Source organism: Seriola dumerili, unplaced genomic scaffold (genome assembly GCF_002260705.1).
Source record: "Seriola dumerili isolate Sdu_G_001 unplaced genomic scaffold, Sdu_1.0 BDQW01000331.1, whole genome shotgun sequence".
NCBI classification, from domain to species: Eukaryota; Metazoa; Chordata; class Actinopteri; order Carangiformes; family Carangidae; genus Seriola; species Seriola dumerili.
In genome coordinates this window covers 4815990-4834676 of record NW_019174586.1, presented here as the reverse complement: position 1 = coordinate 4834676, position 18687 = coordinate 4815990, and the positions used below count along the sequence as shown (strand labels likewise).

Here is an 18687-nt window from a genome sequence, read left to right as displayed (position 1 = left end):
TACTTGACATGCTAAACATGCTAGTGTGGAGGGAGTTTACTCTTTGAAATGTGTTCAACTGTTAATTATTGTCTATTACAGTAACACACACTTGTTGACATGAGCAATGTTTACTTTTAACTCCAGGTCCACAGAGACTAGTTTACTTAATTTACAGTATATGCAGTTTGGAGTGTGTACAGTCTTCTAAAAGTTCACCACCTTTTCTGTTAAAATGTCATACCCAGTCATCCGCAACTACATTGAGGTTCCCTGTGCTCCCTGAGCTCTCTGTGTTCCTTATGTCAGAGTGTTGACATGTCTTCTCCAGGTCACGCAATGAAAAGACGCAGCCAGGAGTGAGTGGCTGAGAAAATCTTTTTATTTTTGCGTGGTATACATGTTCTATAATATACTGTTAAAATCATGATTTAATGTATGTAATTTAGCCTTAGTTGATTGTTCTTTTTTTTTTCTTAACAAATAAATTGTTTCCAAGGTGTACACTAAAGCCAGGGATACATGTGAAAACGACTGCGTCCACCAACACTGACACATTTTTAGGCTTCAGCAACGAGAAAGGAGCACATATTTAACAACTGGCTAAATACAGAAACAACACAATGGGCAACAGACACGCTGTGATTACAGTCGTTAGGCAACTGCTAAAATCTTACAAGGATATCAATTGTGATGTATTAAAAAAATGGCCATTCATGCAAAAGAGTTTACCTCTATAATTTGTACAATTTGTACAGTGCATGTGAAAATGGCAAAGACACAAAGGAAAATTGCTAAATCTGGAAGAGATGACGGCAGTAAAGACTAAACTGTGCAGAGAGCTGAAGGTGAGGGAACTTCATCAGCACTAAATGCTGCACTAAATTGATAAAGTGGATTATAAATTAATAGCTACTCTCATTTACAGTACACCCCACGATTTTGCCATTTGTTCATTTGTTTTTGTAATTGGTTCTAATGCTTGAACGCATAATGTTCAACGGTCTCGATTATAGATTTTGTGTGGGGTGTCCGGTCTTTGTTAGCTTCGGCTCGTTTTCAGGTCCCGCCCTGCTTTACAAAGTAGGATGAGAAATATGTCCCAGAGGTGGGGACGGTGAACAGCCACACTGTTCAAAACATTTCTGGAGACCATTTGTCCTCTGGTTGCCCGAGAATAGACCTTTTTTCACAGCAGAGAGTTTTGACTTGTCATATCAGTAAAGGCACAGTTGTAATTAATAACATTAACAATGACTCACTTGTGTTAAATGTCTCAGCTATTCCATTGAGCCACAATGCACATGACAATAGGACTTTCTAAGTGGAAGGCAGACATTATTATGTTGTTAAAAACACCTGCTCTTTTCCTGCTATGACGTGTGCAAGTGTCTGCTGTGAAAAAGGTCTATTCTTGTTTACTGAGTAGAGTGATGTGTAGCTCCTGCATAGAAGCTTCATGTTTCTGTGGAGGCAGATGTACTAAATTTCTTTTATATCTAAGGCTTGTGAATGATGCTCATAAATCTGCAGTTGGTGTAAAATGATTACTATGTTTGCCAAGTACCTCTGTAATAAGCAGAATTGTGTCAATGGAGCTGGTGATTATGGCAAAATAAGTGTCTTCAGGGTGACCTCTGCTACATGTCAGGGTCTTGATTCACCCTGTAGCGATAATGACTAGCCTGCAGTACAATATATCTTATATATTGCCTCCCCTGGTCATTTTATTTTCTCACCTGCTCTAGGTAGGTGTAACTCCATATCTTCCCATCAGCAAACACCCTGGAAACCAGGCGGCCCTGGCTATCATACTCGAGTCTCTCAGTGGTGGGACCTCTCTGCAGGGCACTGATTTGCCCGCTGCTTGTGCGGCTCACATTAACCGGCAGTAGCTTACTGCTGGGCACCCAGAGCACCGGGTGGCCTGCTGTGTCGTATATAATCTTTAAGAGGAACTTCCTGTGGTCATCATAAATCTTCTCTGTCCTCAGGGTGCGATCATAATCGACAGAGAGTATGTTCCGCCCATTCACCTGTGGGAAGGATTTGATTTAAGGTGTAAGACAAAAAAAAAAAAAGACAACTATGCTCACTACTCCTACTACTTATAATAATATGTTGCTATTTGATAACATTTAAAAATAATAGTCAACACAATCTATGCACATAAATTACACAATAGTACAATATGAAGAACATATTCTTGGTATTGATATCACTGTTCTTTGTCTGGCAGGCTCCTAAAACTATTCACAGAGATTTCCACTAGTCACAGAGATTAACATCCCCTTCACCAGGCTCATTAAACTGAGAGACACTCTGGCGATTGTTCAGGTACACTTAAATCACAACCTCCTAAATTTCGTGGAGATGAAAATTACTGCGAGGCAAAGTAACCGCCCAAGTTCAGTTCATGAAGTCCTGTAAATCATAAATCTGAGAGTCGGATTCAAAGAAGGAGAAATAAGAGTTGGGCTTATGTACAATACTGGAATATTGATAACCCTCTAATATACAGAACTAAATGTTGATGTCACTCGTAAATTTTTATGGAAAGAAAGAATTGCATAAATATTTTTTTGCAAGGTTATAAAAAGGACAGTGACACAGCCACAGAAATAAAATATCATGTCATTTGTTGGTCAGTTTGACTGATCATCAGCATGAGTAACCTGGGCTGGTTATTGATTCCCTTGCCCTAAAATTGTCACGGCCATGCTCTATTTACCCCTGAGCTAAGCAAGGGCCCAGGAAATATCCACTTTTGTGTCGATGATCATTTGCATGTGCATAAAGAGGAAGAAAAAAAAAAAAAAAATCAAACATACCCTAAGCTTGCGTCCAAACACGATAACTTTCCCTCTGGCTTGTTCTTTGCGGAAGCGCCACTCAACCAAGTTCTGCCCACTCTCCCCTGGCAAGCTCATGTTGCGTCTGGCTACAGTTGGGTTGGCAGCGCCTGCCAGGATGTGGGGCTCTGTCTGGTAGTGGGTGTCCATCCCGTTGGCATAGGTAATCCTCAGCGAGTTGTCAAAGCCAACCTGATAGCTACTTCTACATTGGTCTGTAAACAAAAAGTGAACAAAAAGTACTACTTAGAACAGAAGAATAGGTAATTACACACTGAAATTAATGTTGATAGTTTCCTGAAGTAATTATTGGTTGTGTGTACTTTCATAGTATTTTAAATTAGACAATTTTCAGATCAAAAGAATGAACATCATGTGTTGAAATAACTGGACCATCTGGCTCTGGCGGAGAGTGGAAACCATTCAGACACAAGGTTGATGTGTCTCCCTGACACCCAAACCCACACACTGAGAGAGTAATCATTTACACTGTCGTCTGTCAGACCCTGTGAGCTGTAATGATACACGACTTAAGCTTACTCAACATTGCCCCGGTAACCCCAGAAACAATGACAAATAACTGTTCACAAAATAGCTGCCTGAGTCGGGAAGATGTGTGGCGTGGCCTCACCCTGAGCCAGAGTGTAGAAGGCACGAATGGTTGAGGTATTCGTGGTGATGCTGATTTCCTCCTCTGTCATGGAGCTCTCAATGTCCACCGTCAAAGCGCTGTATATGTCTGTGTACAAGTTATTCACCATTCCAGTGGGGAACGTCACATTCATTAGCCGTCCCTCACTGTCATAGCTGCGTGACAGAAAGAACATCAAATGACAAAGCATTGATATGTATGAGGGATCTCAGCGCCACTGTGTATTCAATTATCAGCTCTTTTATACTTGTTGTGTAAGACCCGTCAACTTTATTGTAATTAAAATGTCACATTTTCTTTCTTGAGAGCAGAAGCGAATGGGTGTCTGTATCAACCCGACGCACAATCCAAATATTTGAAAATGGGAGACTGACATCTCCTCAGCTATCAGTTTTATATAAAAACCACAGGCTTGTAATGAATTCAATTATTTGGATGATTGATGTGTCATTATAATCTCAACTGAATGCTTTGTTGTTGTTTTTTTTTGTGTTTTTTACTTATAGTGAGGATATCATTCATGGTATAATGTGACATGACAGTGAATTACACAAAGGAGAAAAATTCAATCACTGACATGCCATACTACCAAAATAAAGCGTCACTATGATACAGAGTCCAGGTGGCTTATTATAACGAAATCAAATCACTAGTTGGTCGTTTTGTTCAACTTCACTTTTTTTCAAATGTATGCATGTCAACACAACATGCTATTGACCACAATACACATAGCTTAGTCAAGTAAAAAATAATAAGAAAAAGTAGCATACTTTATGGATATTGAGTTATTTAATTATAACTAGGCTTTTTAGAGATCTGAGACAAATGTTATAATTAGGTTTCATTTAAATGTGCACCCTAAAGCAGTTTGCAGGTAAGTGCAGTTACCAATTATAGAGTAAACTTGCACTTAGCTGTGAGACTAGACAGAACACACACAGGGTTATGTCCATGCAAGTACACACACATAGCAAACCATTTAGTCTTTGTACCTCAATGCTTGAGGTTTTAGTTTACAAATAAAAACCAATATAAATATTAGTGTCAAATCCAGTTTTTTTTAGCAGGTAACAAGCTCAAACAAAAGTTTAATAAATTCTTCAACTGCAAGGCTGTTAATACTGCCTCCTCGTCTGTGAGAAGCAGGTAATACTTTTTTTAAATTCCCAAACATAACATTATTTGCAAAGTGAATTTGTTTCCATAATTTGTATTAGTATGCAGAGTATAAAGTCTGTTTCATTTGTAGCATATACAGTTTCCAGATGTAGGAGGCCTAAATTAAATTGCAACCTAAATCAAACAGACTTTGGCAAGTGATAAAGATTCCGCAGAATGATCTTGCTAGTCTCCATTATACTTACTCATAGAAAGTTGTCCAGCCAATCTCTGATGTCTTCGTGGCCAGCAGGCCATTGTTACCATGGTAGGTAAGAAGCACCAGCTCCTGGCCCTGCGCTGTAAGAGTTTTCAATCTGCCATTGGTGCCCATAGTCAGCCAAATCACCTGGTTGTCAGGGGCGACGACACGCACCGGCATGCGGTTAGGATCTCTGCGTATCCTCAAGGTGTTGCCGCTGCTATCGGTAACAGCCGTGATGTCATTCTCTGTGCTGTAGCTGAAAGTATATTTTAAGTCTCCGGTGAGGAGGCTTGCAGTGTGTTGGTGGGTGCCGTTGCTGTCAAACACATACAGCTCCTGGGCATCAGGGGAAGCCACCTCATACGTACTGGCACTGGAAGTCAAAGTTGGCCCGTTTCTATAGATGGCCCGGATGCGGATGTTGCCCAGGTCTGCCACGTAGAGTGTTCCATCTGGAGCTGCCACTAAAGAAGATGGAGCATTGAGCCTTGCATCTTTGGCATAGCCATCCCCTGTCTGGTAACAGTCACAGTTGGCATCATTCTTGCAATCGCAGTCAGAGGGAGCTCCCGCCAAATGCGTTATCTCTCCATCCACAGAAACCTTCCGGATCCTGCTCATCTTTCGCTCATCTGTCTCCGCTATGTAAATGGCACCGTGGAAAGATACGGAGATGGAAACAGCAGATTCTAGAGGGGTTAACTGCGCCCTCTGACCACCTGCCACTCCGCGCTCCAGTCCAGCCAGTGGGCAGTGGATAGGCCGGCCAGCTGCGATGCTCACTTGACCGTTCTCTGTGATGCGTAGCACTATATTGTTGTCCAGGACATATAGTGAGTTGTCCATGGGGCTAATTGCTAGGTCTGTGGGCCACTCCAAAATCACCTGAAACACAGGGAAAATAACAGATTACTCTCACAAGACAATATTACAACATTATTACATAAATTGAAATAAAATGTAATTGCTGCTTACTCAAAGTAATCCTTACCTATTATTGATTTCATTAAATTCTTATTCTTTTTCAGATTAATAAAGTGCAGTAAGGAAAAAAGTACATCTCAAACTTGTATGGTTGCAAGATCAACAAAAATGTAGCAATGTTGTAGCACAACATATTGAATACAAAAAGGCATGAATACATCTCCATTATAATTGCGCACAGGCAACGTCCTGCTCTTTCAAGCTACCCTCAGTTCCTCCAGCCTCAGCCTTTCCTCATAGAAGATTACTTTTATCTTTCTCAACGGGTGAAACCTAATCTATCTGGTTGATGATTAAGACACTGGCTGGTGCAGGAATCAAACATGACATTTTAGTAGCAGTGTAGTCTCTCTTTCCATTATGCTAGTTTATCAAACTTAGGATGTATAATTTCAACGGCCCGGAAGGAAAACTAAATAATGCGATGATAGAACCTTTGGGTTATAAGATAATGTCTTATCCTCACATTGTTTTGCCGTTGCTGATACGTGAATTTAAAGCAAAATTTATTTAAAAGGATATTTCTGACTGTTGAGATTGTTTCCCATCATGCCCTCTCTCCCTCCTAAACATTGAACTTTTAACATGCTGCGACAGAGATTTCAAACTAAATGTAGTATCAAGGCTTTTTTTTCCCCAGTGTGACTATAGTATAGCTACAAAATAACCTTGAGCGTGCACTTCACGCCTTCCCGCTCCATTTGTGCTGTACTAACTGATGCTGCAACCTGAGAGAGAAGCTCCCTATGGGGAGGGGGGAGGAGGGTCGATTAAGTACATCAAATTAAATCAAAATTAAGTAAAAGATATTTCACAGGTCAAAAATTGATAGCAACATTAAACACATCTTGGGAAAAAAATAAGTTAAGCTTTGCCAACTATTATAGTCTATTTGTCAGAAATGTGTCAGTGCATAAAAAAGCTTATTTTCAAACAGCACAAAATGGCCCTCAAATACACAACTGTATGATTAAAACTGTAAAAAATGCTCCTGAATCGTACTTTTCCACAGGGTGATTAATAATAAAACACTCAGCCTTTAAGGCTGCCACTAGTTAAACTGCACTGAGCCATTTCTGTAGCTTGGATGCCTGAGGATCACACAGTCTCGCCAAAACCATGTCTTTATTGGCTCAAACCAAATGACTTGGTTAATTAGCAAAAAGTGACAAGCTTAATCCTTTGTCTTCATGTTCTCTCATGTTCTCCTCCCTTCATGTTCACCACCCACATGCGCGTACTAACACAAACACAGATTGCTTTCTCGTCTGTTTACATTTAAAATGTTCTCATGTTGCCAAAAACACCCTTTAATTTTCTCCCTGGCTCTTTTTTCTTTTAATGCATTTCCATTGTTATCTAATCTCTCTCAAAAGGACACAAGAATTTTTGATATCTGCTGTCAGGGTCACTGGTTTTGACTGTTGCAGTCCTTCCTATCTACTAAGTGCTTTGTTTGTACTATTTCTTTTTGTAAGCTGATCTGCATTAGAACATTAGAAATCTAATTAAAATGTAAATTGGTTGGTTAAAAAACAAACCAAAAGAACAAAAAAACTAAATACTCTTATGTCAGGTGCACACGTGTAAGAGGTGGGAGAACCAATCCCATTCTCGAGGGTCAATACACTTAAAAATTCACCTTTTTACTTTCACTGGGAAACGGGACCCAGACAAAAGCTTGCGAAAGGTTCCATTATCACATGATAAAAACCTTTTTTGGATTTTATTTTTCTTCATTATTCATCTTCAGTCAGATCTGAAAACTCTGAGGGAAAGAAGTGAGGAGAGATATTCATGCTTAAGCACAGGAAGCTGCACTTCTACTTTGGAAGAAATGTCACCTGTATTGCAATAATATAACCTATAGCGTAAGGGCAGGGCGCCGTTTTTATGTCACCTCATTTACAGGTAGAGGGTAAATTTTGTTGGACAAAGGCGGCTGTCGTCAGGTGCTGCAGAAGAAAATGTTTTATGTGCGGCAAACTGGCTACCGAGTGCTGCTTTATTATCATGTCTGGTCTAAGTGTCCTCAATACTGAGAATTTTCAGTGGAACGCTAAACACTAATTCAGCTTCAGCCACATCAAAACAAGCCCCCCAAAATGAGTAATTATTCTTCCCTCCATATCCTCTACCGTGACCTGAAAACTCATCTTTTCAATAAACACTTCATGTCTCCACTTCCTGCCTAAATCAGCCTCCTCCTAGCACATATTTTCCACCAGTACTTTCAGAGAAAATGCTCTACTGTTGCTGAGAGTTGAGAGCAAAAAAAAAAAAAAAAGAGAAAGCATTTTCTTTGTTACTGTTGTTTCTTCACCAAGCAGTTTATACCAATTTTATTGCTGTTCTAGGAATTGGAGCTTATTCCACTAATGTCACTGTAAGTTTCTCTGGATAAGATCTGTCAGTTAAATGCCAATATTTTATTTAACACTTATTTAACCAGGGAATCTTAGAGATAAAAATGTCCTTGTCTGGACAGAAAGCAATAACAATGTTACAGACTTAAAAACATAAAGCAGATAACACAATATCTCTCACAAGATCAGAATTAAACTAAAATGGGATTATAAAACCAGGAATGAAAATGCCATTAAGATCACATCCTTGAGACAAACTAAGGAGGTACTTAAAAAAAACCTGAGGGCAATCTAAAACAGTCAATATAAATAAGTAAGAATGATCTAATGCTATCAAACAAGGAATGAATTATACTAAAACATCCCTGCTCTAATATTCTCCCAAATAGGAGCCAGAAGAGAGAGCACACAATTTCTGCTGCAATGATTTAGATTCCCAGAAAGAGACCAGTTTTTGCAATTTTAAATTTAATTGCAGAGGTTTCTAAGCAGCGGGAGCAGCATGCTAAAAAGCTCTTTTACCAAGTTCAGTGAAGGAAGGTAAATTCTAAAAAAAGTGCATCCGCATGTCTCACTCAGAAACCAGTTTCCCCCGAAAAGATTATCATTTATGAAAAAAGAGATATACTCTATATGTAATATATATTCAGTTATGTAACACTGAATATCAGAGATGAGTCATGGGTGAGCAAACTGAAAGAGGGTCAGAGGGGCGGGGCCACAAGGTGGCGCTGTGACATTCTCTGTGTGGGCATACAGGCAATGTGTGTATAAGTCACCTGATTGATGTCCATGCTGTTGTCACAGGTCAGAGGGCGGGCCGATGTCAGGTCATTGGAACCAAGGAAAGTGGAGATGATGCCGTTCTGATCCACCTTTCGGATCGTGGTGCCATCAACAAAATAAATCAGCCCATTCTTGTCCACGGCGATGCCTGTTGACATCACGTAAAGGGGGGAAAAAGAAGAAAAGAAGAGACAGGAAAAAAAAAAGCTGTGATAACAGGGCAGCATGGTAGATATGCGGCATCTCTGCTTGCATGACTCAGTGGACGGAACACGATGGATACATGTGTCAAGCTTGCCTTCCCATTATTCAGGTCACTGCAAAAAGCACACCCATCAATAATTCACGGGCTGCTTTTCTGGTATTAAATAATTTCTCAGGCAGAAGTGGGAAAGGCTGTATTCATACCGTATATATATGCACTTGCCATGTCTTGTAAACCTCCTCTCTAAAAACGGACCTTGTGAGGTGGGGGTGTCAATGAGTGGTGCGTTTGGGACATTTTTTGACAGCGGCAATCATCAACAATCTGCACACCATTTGAGAAATGAATGAGCGAGGGAGCGGAAATGACAGCTTCGGCCAATTTTAGATGAAAGGGGTGAAAGACAGACAGTTGCCATGGTGACAACTGTGGACTAAATTGTCTCAATGATTGAGTGTCAGCTCAGAGTTGTAAGGTGCAGCAAATCCAGTATGGAGTTACATGCAGTGAGGCTATTTTTCATTCTCCACATTGGTTTTAACACGCTGTGGCTTTGGCTGTAATTCTAAAGACTGAGAGACGCTGGTCTCAGAAACATGTATAGTGGAAGACTGTGCTTTAGTTTGTGGAGGATTTAAAATGTTCTGAATCAGCATTAAGTTCAGTTTTACCTCCAGAGTATGGTTTCTTTTTCAATGAAGTCTTTAAAAGCCTCTATGGAAGGTGAGTGGTTTGGTTTGACCTGTGGCTAGGTCTGCACAAGATTGCTTTCTGCTAAAACATTGACGAGCCGAGGGAGCCCACGGTGAATCCTTGGGAGCTGGCTATTTGACAGTCTGAGATTCTCAGACAGATGAAAAGTGTCACATTTGAGCAGAGTTCACCAAATGTCTGAGAGCAGGAAAAAAAAAAGAAAAAAAAAAAAAAAAAAAAAAAAAAAAAAAAAGGAGCCATCTGCTGTTTCTTCCCTGGTCTCGGCTTCCACCCACTCAATCATTAAGAGTCGCTCCCTCAGATTGCCTTCACTCAAGCCTCTATCACCCAGCTGAAGCTGAGCTGTTGCAGTTGGCATTTAGAGCGGGCAACAACTAGCGCAAAACAATTCATCTTAGCCTTTTCATCCAGAAGATTTTGTGGAAGAGTGAGCAATCCAAGCACAAATGGTCATGTGCCATTTGAATGTGGAGGAACAGGTTGTGCATAGAGGCTATCGACACATGGATGGCTGTCACTTTAGACTTCACTTTCCCAATAGTTGTTTGAGGAAAAAAAGCTTGAGGAGTAAATAAAATTTTAAATCTTAAATGATATTTACAGGAATATCCAATCATGTCAAATGAATCATGCATTATATTTCTGGAGGTTAAAACAATAACCTTTTGTTAGGCAGCAGCAGCATGTTTTTTCTTAGCTGACAGTCCTACCTACTTTTTCTTACTTACTTACAAAATATGAACCCCAACAAAAATTTGTACATTTATATCAGTCATCAATCATTACATTAAAATCAATCAAATCATTCAAAGGCACAGAGCCCAATGCACACATGAATTTAAATCTAACAGTGGCTGATCCCGGGTGACAAAACCATCACTGTGTTCCGCCGCTCCATTTGACTTCAACCCTATCAGTTTCATACGATACCTTTGGGTCCAGTGAGAGACGCCTCTGGAGCTTTGCCTCCGTCCCCACAGTGGTTCTCATCAAAGGGCAGACAGTGTTCACCAGTTCCTGCCACCACCTCTGTGTTCGACTGCAGATCCTTGGTCCCGGTTAAGATTTTCGGTCGGTAGATTCTCCGGGAGTTTGTGTCTGACACATACAGCTGGCCAGTTACTGGGTGAGTTGTCAGGTAATACCGGTGTGCAGGGTTGTTGCTGTATTCAAGACAATAACTCAGTTATATATTGTCATTATAGACACAGAGGATTTTTCTTTACATGCCATTACAGTACAGCCAGACAGTCCAAAACTCTCAAAAAACACCAAACACAAAATGTGTAAAACCTGAATGACTCCTGATGAAATTTTTCTTCCCTCTGAATAAAACCTTTAGGATTATTATCAAGAGTAGATTCCATTATATCTCTCCCTTCAGCTAACATTGTGTTCAGTATGCATTTAAGTAATTTTTTAGAAAATACTCTCAGATTCACAATATTCAAGGGAATGTACACAGCAGTATTTGTTTACAGATCAATATCAATCTTGCATAATTTTTTTTAAAGTGTTATGTAATTAAAGAACCTTCTCTAGAGTCACGTCTTTGTATTTTAATCGCATCTTAAGAGTCGAGAGTAAATTAATGCCAATGTTCAATCAGGGTATTTTCATCGTATTAAGCTGTCATTTAGAATGTCATTTACTGTAGCGTTTTTTTTTTCCAGTCCAATTGCAGCTTAAAATAACCTTATGATGAACCGAGGAAGGAAATAATGTCTATTTTTAATGTTAAAAACTGAAGAAAATTTCCACAGCAGGAGAAAAAGGGCAGAGCCTTTGAGAGAAAGAACAAGTAGAAGACAGAGAAGGTTGAAAGGATGGAAGTCAAACTGAATTTAACAGGATACCACTGCAAAGCAGAAATGACAACTTGTGTGCCAGGTCATTTCAGTTATCATCGCTCCCCTGTGGGGAGAAGCCTTTGGAAATTACAGAAGTGACTGGCTTATGTTAACAAAGTGCAACAACTAATGACATTGCATCTGGTTCTGCTTTTTACAGTCTCATAATGAATCCTAATTAACCTATTTTGAAATATTTCATTTTACAACACACGATTGACTGATCCTTCAATTTGAAGAAAGCCAATTAAATGATTTTCTCTTTTAAACAAATTCTAAACACTGAGAAGCTATTGAATTAACCTTTTCTATTAGGGCAAAGTTAATACATAGCAGTTGCTCAAGTGTCATTAAAGAGCTCAAAACAGCGGCAGTTAACATGAGAAATAGCTTGCTTTACAGAGCAGTCGTAAACATGGCTTCTCTGGTTATACTCCAGCTTAATGGTACCTGAGTCAATACTGGTTGGCTTTGGAAGTGGGATAATGTGATGGCAAAATAAATGTGGCAATGAAACATCTTTGTAAAATGATGAAGATGGAGTCGTAAAACTTGACAGCTTTTATGAGTCAAAGTAAATGCCCAAAATAGGTGGCTGCTATCAAGTTCCTCGAAAGAATTCAGCCAGCCGTACACGAGTAACCCTTTCTTTTACAGTCAACCTGCAGGGGGTGGACACAATAAATGAAACACCTGTATGACATTATGCAGTCTTATAAAACAATCCTGCAATAAATAATACCTTGGTGAAGCTTCTGATGTTAAGTACGGTGCATACTATGTTTTATGGCTAGTTTTAAGGCTTTACTATGTGGTCTTGTATCTAATATTTTGTTAACCTTTTCGGTACAAAAGAGCACCCCAGACTATGGCCACAAAAATTACCTTATTGGCAGCTCTTTGGCAGTCTCTACAAAAACTTGACAACTGCCATTTGACCAGCTGATCAGGTGGTGACTGGCTTGTGGTCCAGATGCTAGTCATCCCCTGATTAGACTACCACAGTGTCCTAATTGCTGGCATTTGCAGGCAATCAGAAGCCTCCAACTGATCCAGAATCCAGCAGCCTTCACATCAACGTGCTCAGGCTTTCACATGTCACTCTGTGTCTAACGCTCCCTTCACTGGCTTCCCGTGGTAGCTCGTAAAAAGTTTGAGACCTTGTTGCTACCCTGTACAATCATTAGTGGACAATCAGCACACAGTCAAACACGGTAGCAAGGTCTCTCCAGCTAAAATTATGCTTCCATGAAGATACACTTCAACATCTCTGTCAAACTAAGAGTCGTGGGTAAAACCTATATATGTCACACAAGTTGAGTACAAAGGAAACAGCCATCTGAAGGTCGCTGAACAACTTCTGTGTTTGTTCATCTGTAGCCAAGAGAAGCATCTTTTAGCTTTTAGTTTTTTTAGTTTTTTTTTTTCAAGCATGCATCAAGAGTATGCTATCTTTTAGTCCCAAATTAGTATGGTAATGTTCATGCCTCTAGTTTTTTTCCTTTGGTCTGGGAACCAAACAGGGCAAACAAGGGCAAACAAACAAACAAAAAAAGATCTGTTGTTGTTGGGATTCACACAAACAAACCAAGAGTAAATATAAGCCAATGGACTGACAGTGACCTGCACTGTTGTGGTCGGCTATGCTACATCAGCAGACATGCAAAGACCTTAGGGAGACAATCTAAACAAAGTTTATTCTGGTGACTGACGACAAATCGTCGCCATCCAGTGCACTTCATTGCACTTCATTGCATTGGATGGCTTTATTTATGGCTTTATTTATTTTCTGAAGCTTTCAAGCATTAGAATAAAATTCTCAGACACAGACACCGATCAAAACGATACTGCCCTTGCAGATGGAGAGAGGAGCCAATGAATTCTGCAGTGAAAAAAAAAAGAAAAAAAAAAAAAAGAAGGGGGGGGGCTTTCAGCAGACACATCAGGCTAAATGGTGTTGATTTTAAATTCATACAACAGGAGCATCTACATCACATCATCTTTTTGTCACACCAGAGGCATTACCTTGATAGCCAACTTAATAAAGTTGTTCCAGTTTACTGTCTGCAGCACCTCTGGCACTTATGGTCAAGTTAATCACTGAGACAACCTAATTGCCACCAATCTGCATAGTCACTTGATCTGATGCTGTCGTCTTAATTATGAATACAAAGCAGTTGTGTAAGCCCCTGCGGGTAAGAGCATCTGCCAAACACCATCACTGGAAATGTAATTATAAGCTTCACAATGGTACTGTTAATTGCAGCACTGTTGTCCTGGACTGCATTATAATGTATACATACAGTATAGGCGGATTAGATATATTTACATTAACATCCTTTTTTAATATTAATTACTTAATGTCTTAAAACTGTTCCAGTGTATCTTGTAGTCATGTTGTCAATAATCACTTTGCACAGTCGTAATTCTTAAAAGACCGTGCACTCTTCTTCTTGTTTGGATGTAATCAGGCTATAATTGGTTTGCTGTAATTACACATAGTAATCACTGGTGCTAAAGGTGAATGTAAAAGGGAGTGTTACTCGTATATTTATATAAAAAAAAAAGAAGATGATAAAGATGATGATGTAAGGAGAGCGACAAGAAAACATGCACTAAGATAAGACACCTACCTGTGTCTAAAGTCTTTATTTCTATGACAGGGTACAAAGTGAGCAGGAAGAGAGGAAGAACAATCAAGAGAAAGAAATTGGTAAATCTTAAACTTTTACCTCTCGTTTTCAAGGTTGTTATTTGCCTGCCTGACAGCTTGCTTGTCATAATAAAAGCTTGACTCTTTTTGACGTCTTTATTCCTTATTGAAACCATGAGGAATAAGCAAAGATTTTTCTAACAAGGGCTCAAAGTTTAGTTAAAAACAGAGTCTGGTAAGGAAAAACAAACAGCTGAAACTCAGAAAGTCAAAATATCCCCTTGAAGAACAAACACAGCCACTGGAGAAAGTCGCACGCAACGACAATGTGTTTGGCAGAAAGTGGCGAGGTGGGACTGTGGCCGAGAGTTACAAACCACAGAGAGGAAAATGTATGCTCCTGTCTCCATAAAACCTCATCCTACATTGCCACTGCTTTTTCTCAATTTGACCACTCATATTGAAGTATTGATTTTGCCACTTGTTATGTTGGCCACTGAAGCCGGACTCTAAATGCAGATTTTCCGCAAAGAGCAGTTGAAAGAGGTTCAGAGAATCCCCATATGGAGTATTTGGGCTCTTGTACAGGAAGCGTGGATCATACATACTAAACACTGAAACTGCTTTGGTCTTTAAATGTTTGAAAGAGGCTAACATCAAATGAAACGTGCACTTTTTCAACTGTATTGATATAAATCTGTATTGAAAGTACCATCAAAATGCATTAAAATTGTCCTTGGTGTGTCTTTTATGTGAGACTAAATTTTATTCTGCAAACACAACATGTCTTCATTGTAATGCTTTGTTTCTCTCCTTGTAAACAGAGTAAACTAGTTGCTTGGAGACACAAACCATTTCCTAAACCATTATTTATCTTGGAAAGAGTTGCTGAGCGTGCATGCTCCTCTGCAGCAGCACCCTGCCTCCCATTCATGCTGTGGTAACCTTTCCCACATGAGGACTGCCTTGTCACTTGCCCCGGCTGATCACCGTGCAGGTATGAATGTTTTTAATCACTTCAGTTTTTCAGTGGACATCCACCCTCATAATCTTAACTCTTAACTTCCACACCGCTTGACGTGCAGCTACCCGCCAACAGTGCTGTGACCTATGTCCTTTCAAGGCAGTCTTCATATGTTTGTCATCTATGTGTCTCGTGTAGGATGATAGCCCAATGTACATTTAATCAACACCTGCTACTTTGAAATAAGCCAACTGGCCGAATCAGTGTCACTGCTGAGAGAAGCCAACTTGGCATGAGGCTGTAAATCATCCCAATTACACGCTGAAGACAGGATGTCTTTCCTAATTATGGAGATGGATAGGGAAAAGATTTCAAATTTCTATGGGTAGGGGAAAGATGTGTGTGAGTTGAAGTCGGTCCACCATGCCATTTTAGTTTCCCTCTCCACATTGAGGACTAAATGTAAGAAATGTGTTCAGATTTTTTTTTAAATTAGGGTCTATTTTTGTTAACTACAGTATGTTCCATGTCGTCTTTGCATCATTTGAATGTTGAAATACAAGCGATAATTAAAAAAAAAAACAAACACTGGAAGATGCAAGGTTCAAGGTTAATTAATACTTAAGCATTTACAACAGTTGATTGTGGGACACAGGTAAAGAATCAATAGGTAACACATTTATATGCACCTAAAAAATCCCTACAACAAGGACTTGGTCTTACCTGAGCTCCATGATACTTGTGACATTGCCAGATGGGTAGATGCGGCGGATGTAGTTGAAATCTCCAACATACAGACTTCCATCGATGCCCCATGCCAGAGCCACCGGCGCCAACAGCTTGTTGCCTTGGGCCTGTCCATTACAGCTGGGGCATGATATGCTTCTGCGCCGCCCGTTCCCCATGACAGTGGAGATCACAGGGGGCTGGAGAGAGATGAACTGGTTCTCCCCACTGCCTTTGTAAAGAATGCCTGGTAGACAAAACAGCAGTTACTTGCAAGTTTAAAAGCATGTGTTTTTGTTACTGGTCGCAGATAAATGGCTCATTATTTATCCTTTATTTAACCAGAGATTCTCTTCTTTTCTACGACAGCCGCAGCTAAAATGGAAACATACAATAATCTACACTCAACAATATTTTACTTTACAATATTATGTGTGTGTGTGTGTGTGTGTGTGTGTGTGTGTGTGTGTGTGTATGTATATACACAGGAGGACACATTAAGAGTCAGATGATAAAATCTATCCCTCTCTGTGTGTTAACAATGGAGTTGTAGCCAGGAGGCAGTTAGCTTAGTTTAGCATAAAGACTTTAAGTAAAGGGAAACAGCTAGCCTGACTCTGTTCAAGTTTAAACCAAAGACACGCCTACCTAATTAGCATGTTAGCATGTCTCGCTTGATTAAACCATACACAAACAAATATAAAAATGACAAGATTTAGACAGTTATTAAGTTATGTTTTTTCTTCTCCTTCCTGTGTTGCTAGGCTAGGCTAACACACTGACATCATCCCTCTGATCTAACTCAAAAAAACACTTCGACATATTTTCCAAAATGTCAAAATATTATTACTATCAGGAAGGACAAAAAAAACCAAACAAAAAAAAAAGGAAACAATACCATCACCTACTTAAATTAATTACACATATGAAACCTACGAATTTATGAGGGGAATGTTACAAAAAGCACCTTAATTTCCAGCTGTGACACATACTGTGGCAGATTATAAGTAATTATCAGTAATAACTACTGAGTACTCATTGGTCAGAATGTAAACATGTTGACAGGCAGCTGGTGTGATACCATTGCAAGATGGTCTCGAGTTTAGCTTATAAATGGTTACTACTTTCTATAAGATGGCCAAAGTAAAACATAGTTGGCTTATTTAGCTTAATATGCAGGGATATATTAAGACATTTATTTCAAATAGTTCTCAATCTCCAAAGTGTGAAGTAGCTGACTCCAGTTATTGAAGTCTTAATGCAAATTCTTGGAAGCATTAGTAAAACTAGGGTTACTTACTACATTCCTTTGGCCTTAACTAGGAAGTATTTTGTCATAACAAAAAAATATAAATGTGTGGTTTGTTTAATATATAATTTAAGGGTGTTTAATTAGGCTCTCATAATAACTTTTAGACTACAGTCATCCAAAGTATTAGATCAAGTAACAGAGATCAGATTGAAATAGTGCAGTGAGCAGTTGGAAGTACACAGGTATCCGGTTGACTATCAATTTAAGTGACATACCCTAATAATTCTGTCCCATGCATTATTCTAGAACTGCTCCACCCTCCACAAAGCTAAAGTATATTTGATGTAAAATTATGTTCTTTTTACTTGACAGGGAGCCTGTCTTCTCCAGGTCACAGAGAGGTGGTGAACATAAATACAGTACACTGTACCTCCCCTTATAACTGCGCGTATGTTTCACTGAGAACTTGCTGGCTTTTTTTTTTTTTTTAGGGGGGTTATATAGTGGGACTCTCTTCAAAGGGGAAAAGCACATCAAAGGGAAGAAGTGCATGCTAGAAGCACTTAATTATTCACATCCAGCAACTTGTTTGAGTTCACACTGCCTCTGTCCTAATTAGTGGATCTATGACTCCACTGAATGGCCACATAATGTTGTTATCCCGTAAGCCTTCATAACCCTCGATGTATGTGAAATCAAGCGTGCGGCCATGCTGCTTGTCCTCTCTCTGATTAGTTCCTCTCATTGATTTAATTGATTGAAGGGCAAATTCAAATGAAGCCACGGTCTGGCGAGACTCTCGACAGGACGATCTGACCAATCCGTCTTTTGTATCCGAGAGCGCTATACATGAGCTTCTAACAAAGACAAATAGGTCCGGGGGACGGCTTTATGCGTGACGCCATCAAATGCGCGACCTTGGGACTTTAATTGATCTGTGATCCATGTGTCTGCTAAATGAATGAAACACACAGTGCGATGAAAACTCTCAGTTGAGCTGGAAGGTTTACACTGCACCCAGAAACATAGCTACAAATAACAAATAAGCTTGGTACTCTGACCAGAATCTTAATGTCTGTTTGTGTAATAGCTCCTTAACATTCTCGGGAAAGACAAAGACGTTTCTCATATCCAGGAGCCTAATGCAGTGTGTAGGACATGGATCAGTTACAGCAGCACAGCCGTCTAGCAGTTTGGCTGGTGTTCAGCTTTAAAACAAAAAAAAAAAAACAAAAAAAAAAACAAAACATTAATGCTGAGGTCATTTTGGCAAGCTGCCGTGGTCCTCTCTATTTACACTTCCATCACAGTTTACTGTACACACAAGTCTTACCATAGGCT

General features: G+C 39.6%; 1 protein-coding gene across 1 annotated transcript in view; it reads right to left on the bottom strand.

The window, feature by feature from the left end:
• tenm3 (teneurin transmembrane protein 3) overlaps nt 1-18687 on the bottom strand; it is a 121933-nt gene that overhangs the window by 4094 nt on the left and 99152 nt on the right. The window contains exons 20-26 of the mRNA XM_022759888.1: nt 16092-16341; nt 10832-11064; nt 8976-9130; nt 4848-5731; nt 3463-3638; nt 2811-3046; nt 1719-2015 (exon numbers count right to left, since the gene is read on the bottom strand). Coding sequence (XP_022615609.1) covers nt 1719-2015; nt 2811-3046; nt 3463-3638; nt 4848-5731; nt 8976-9130; nt 10832-11064; nt 16092-16341 — 2231 coding nt within the window. The remainder of the gene's footprint in view (nt 1-1718; nt 2016-2810; nt 3047-3462; nt 3639-4847; nt 5732-8975; nt 9131-10831; nt 11065-16091; nt 16342-18687) is intronic.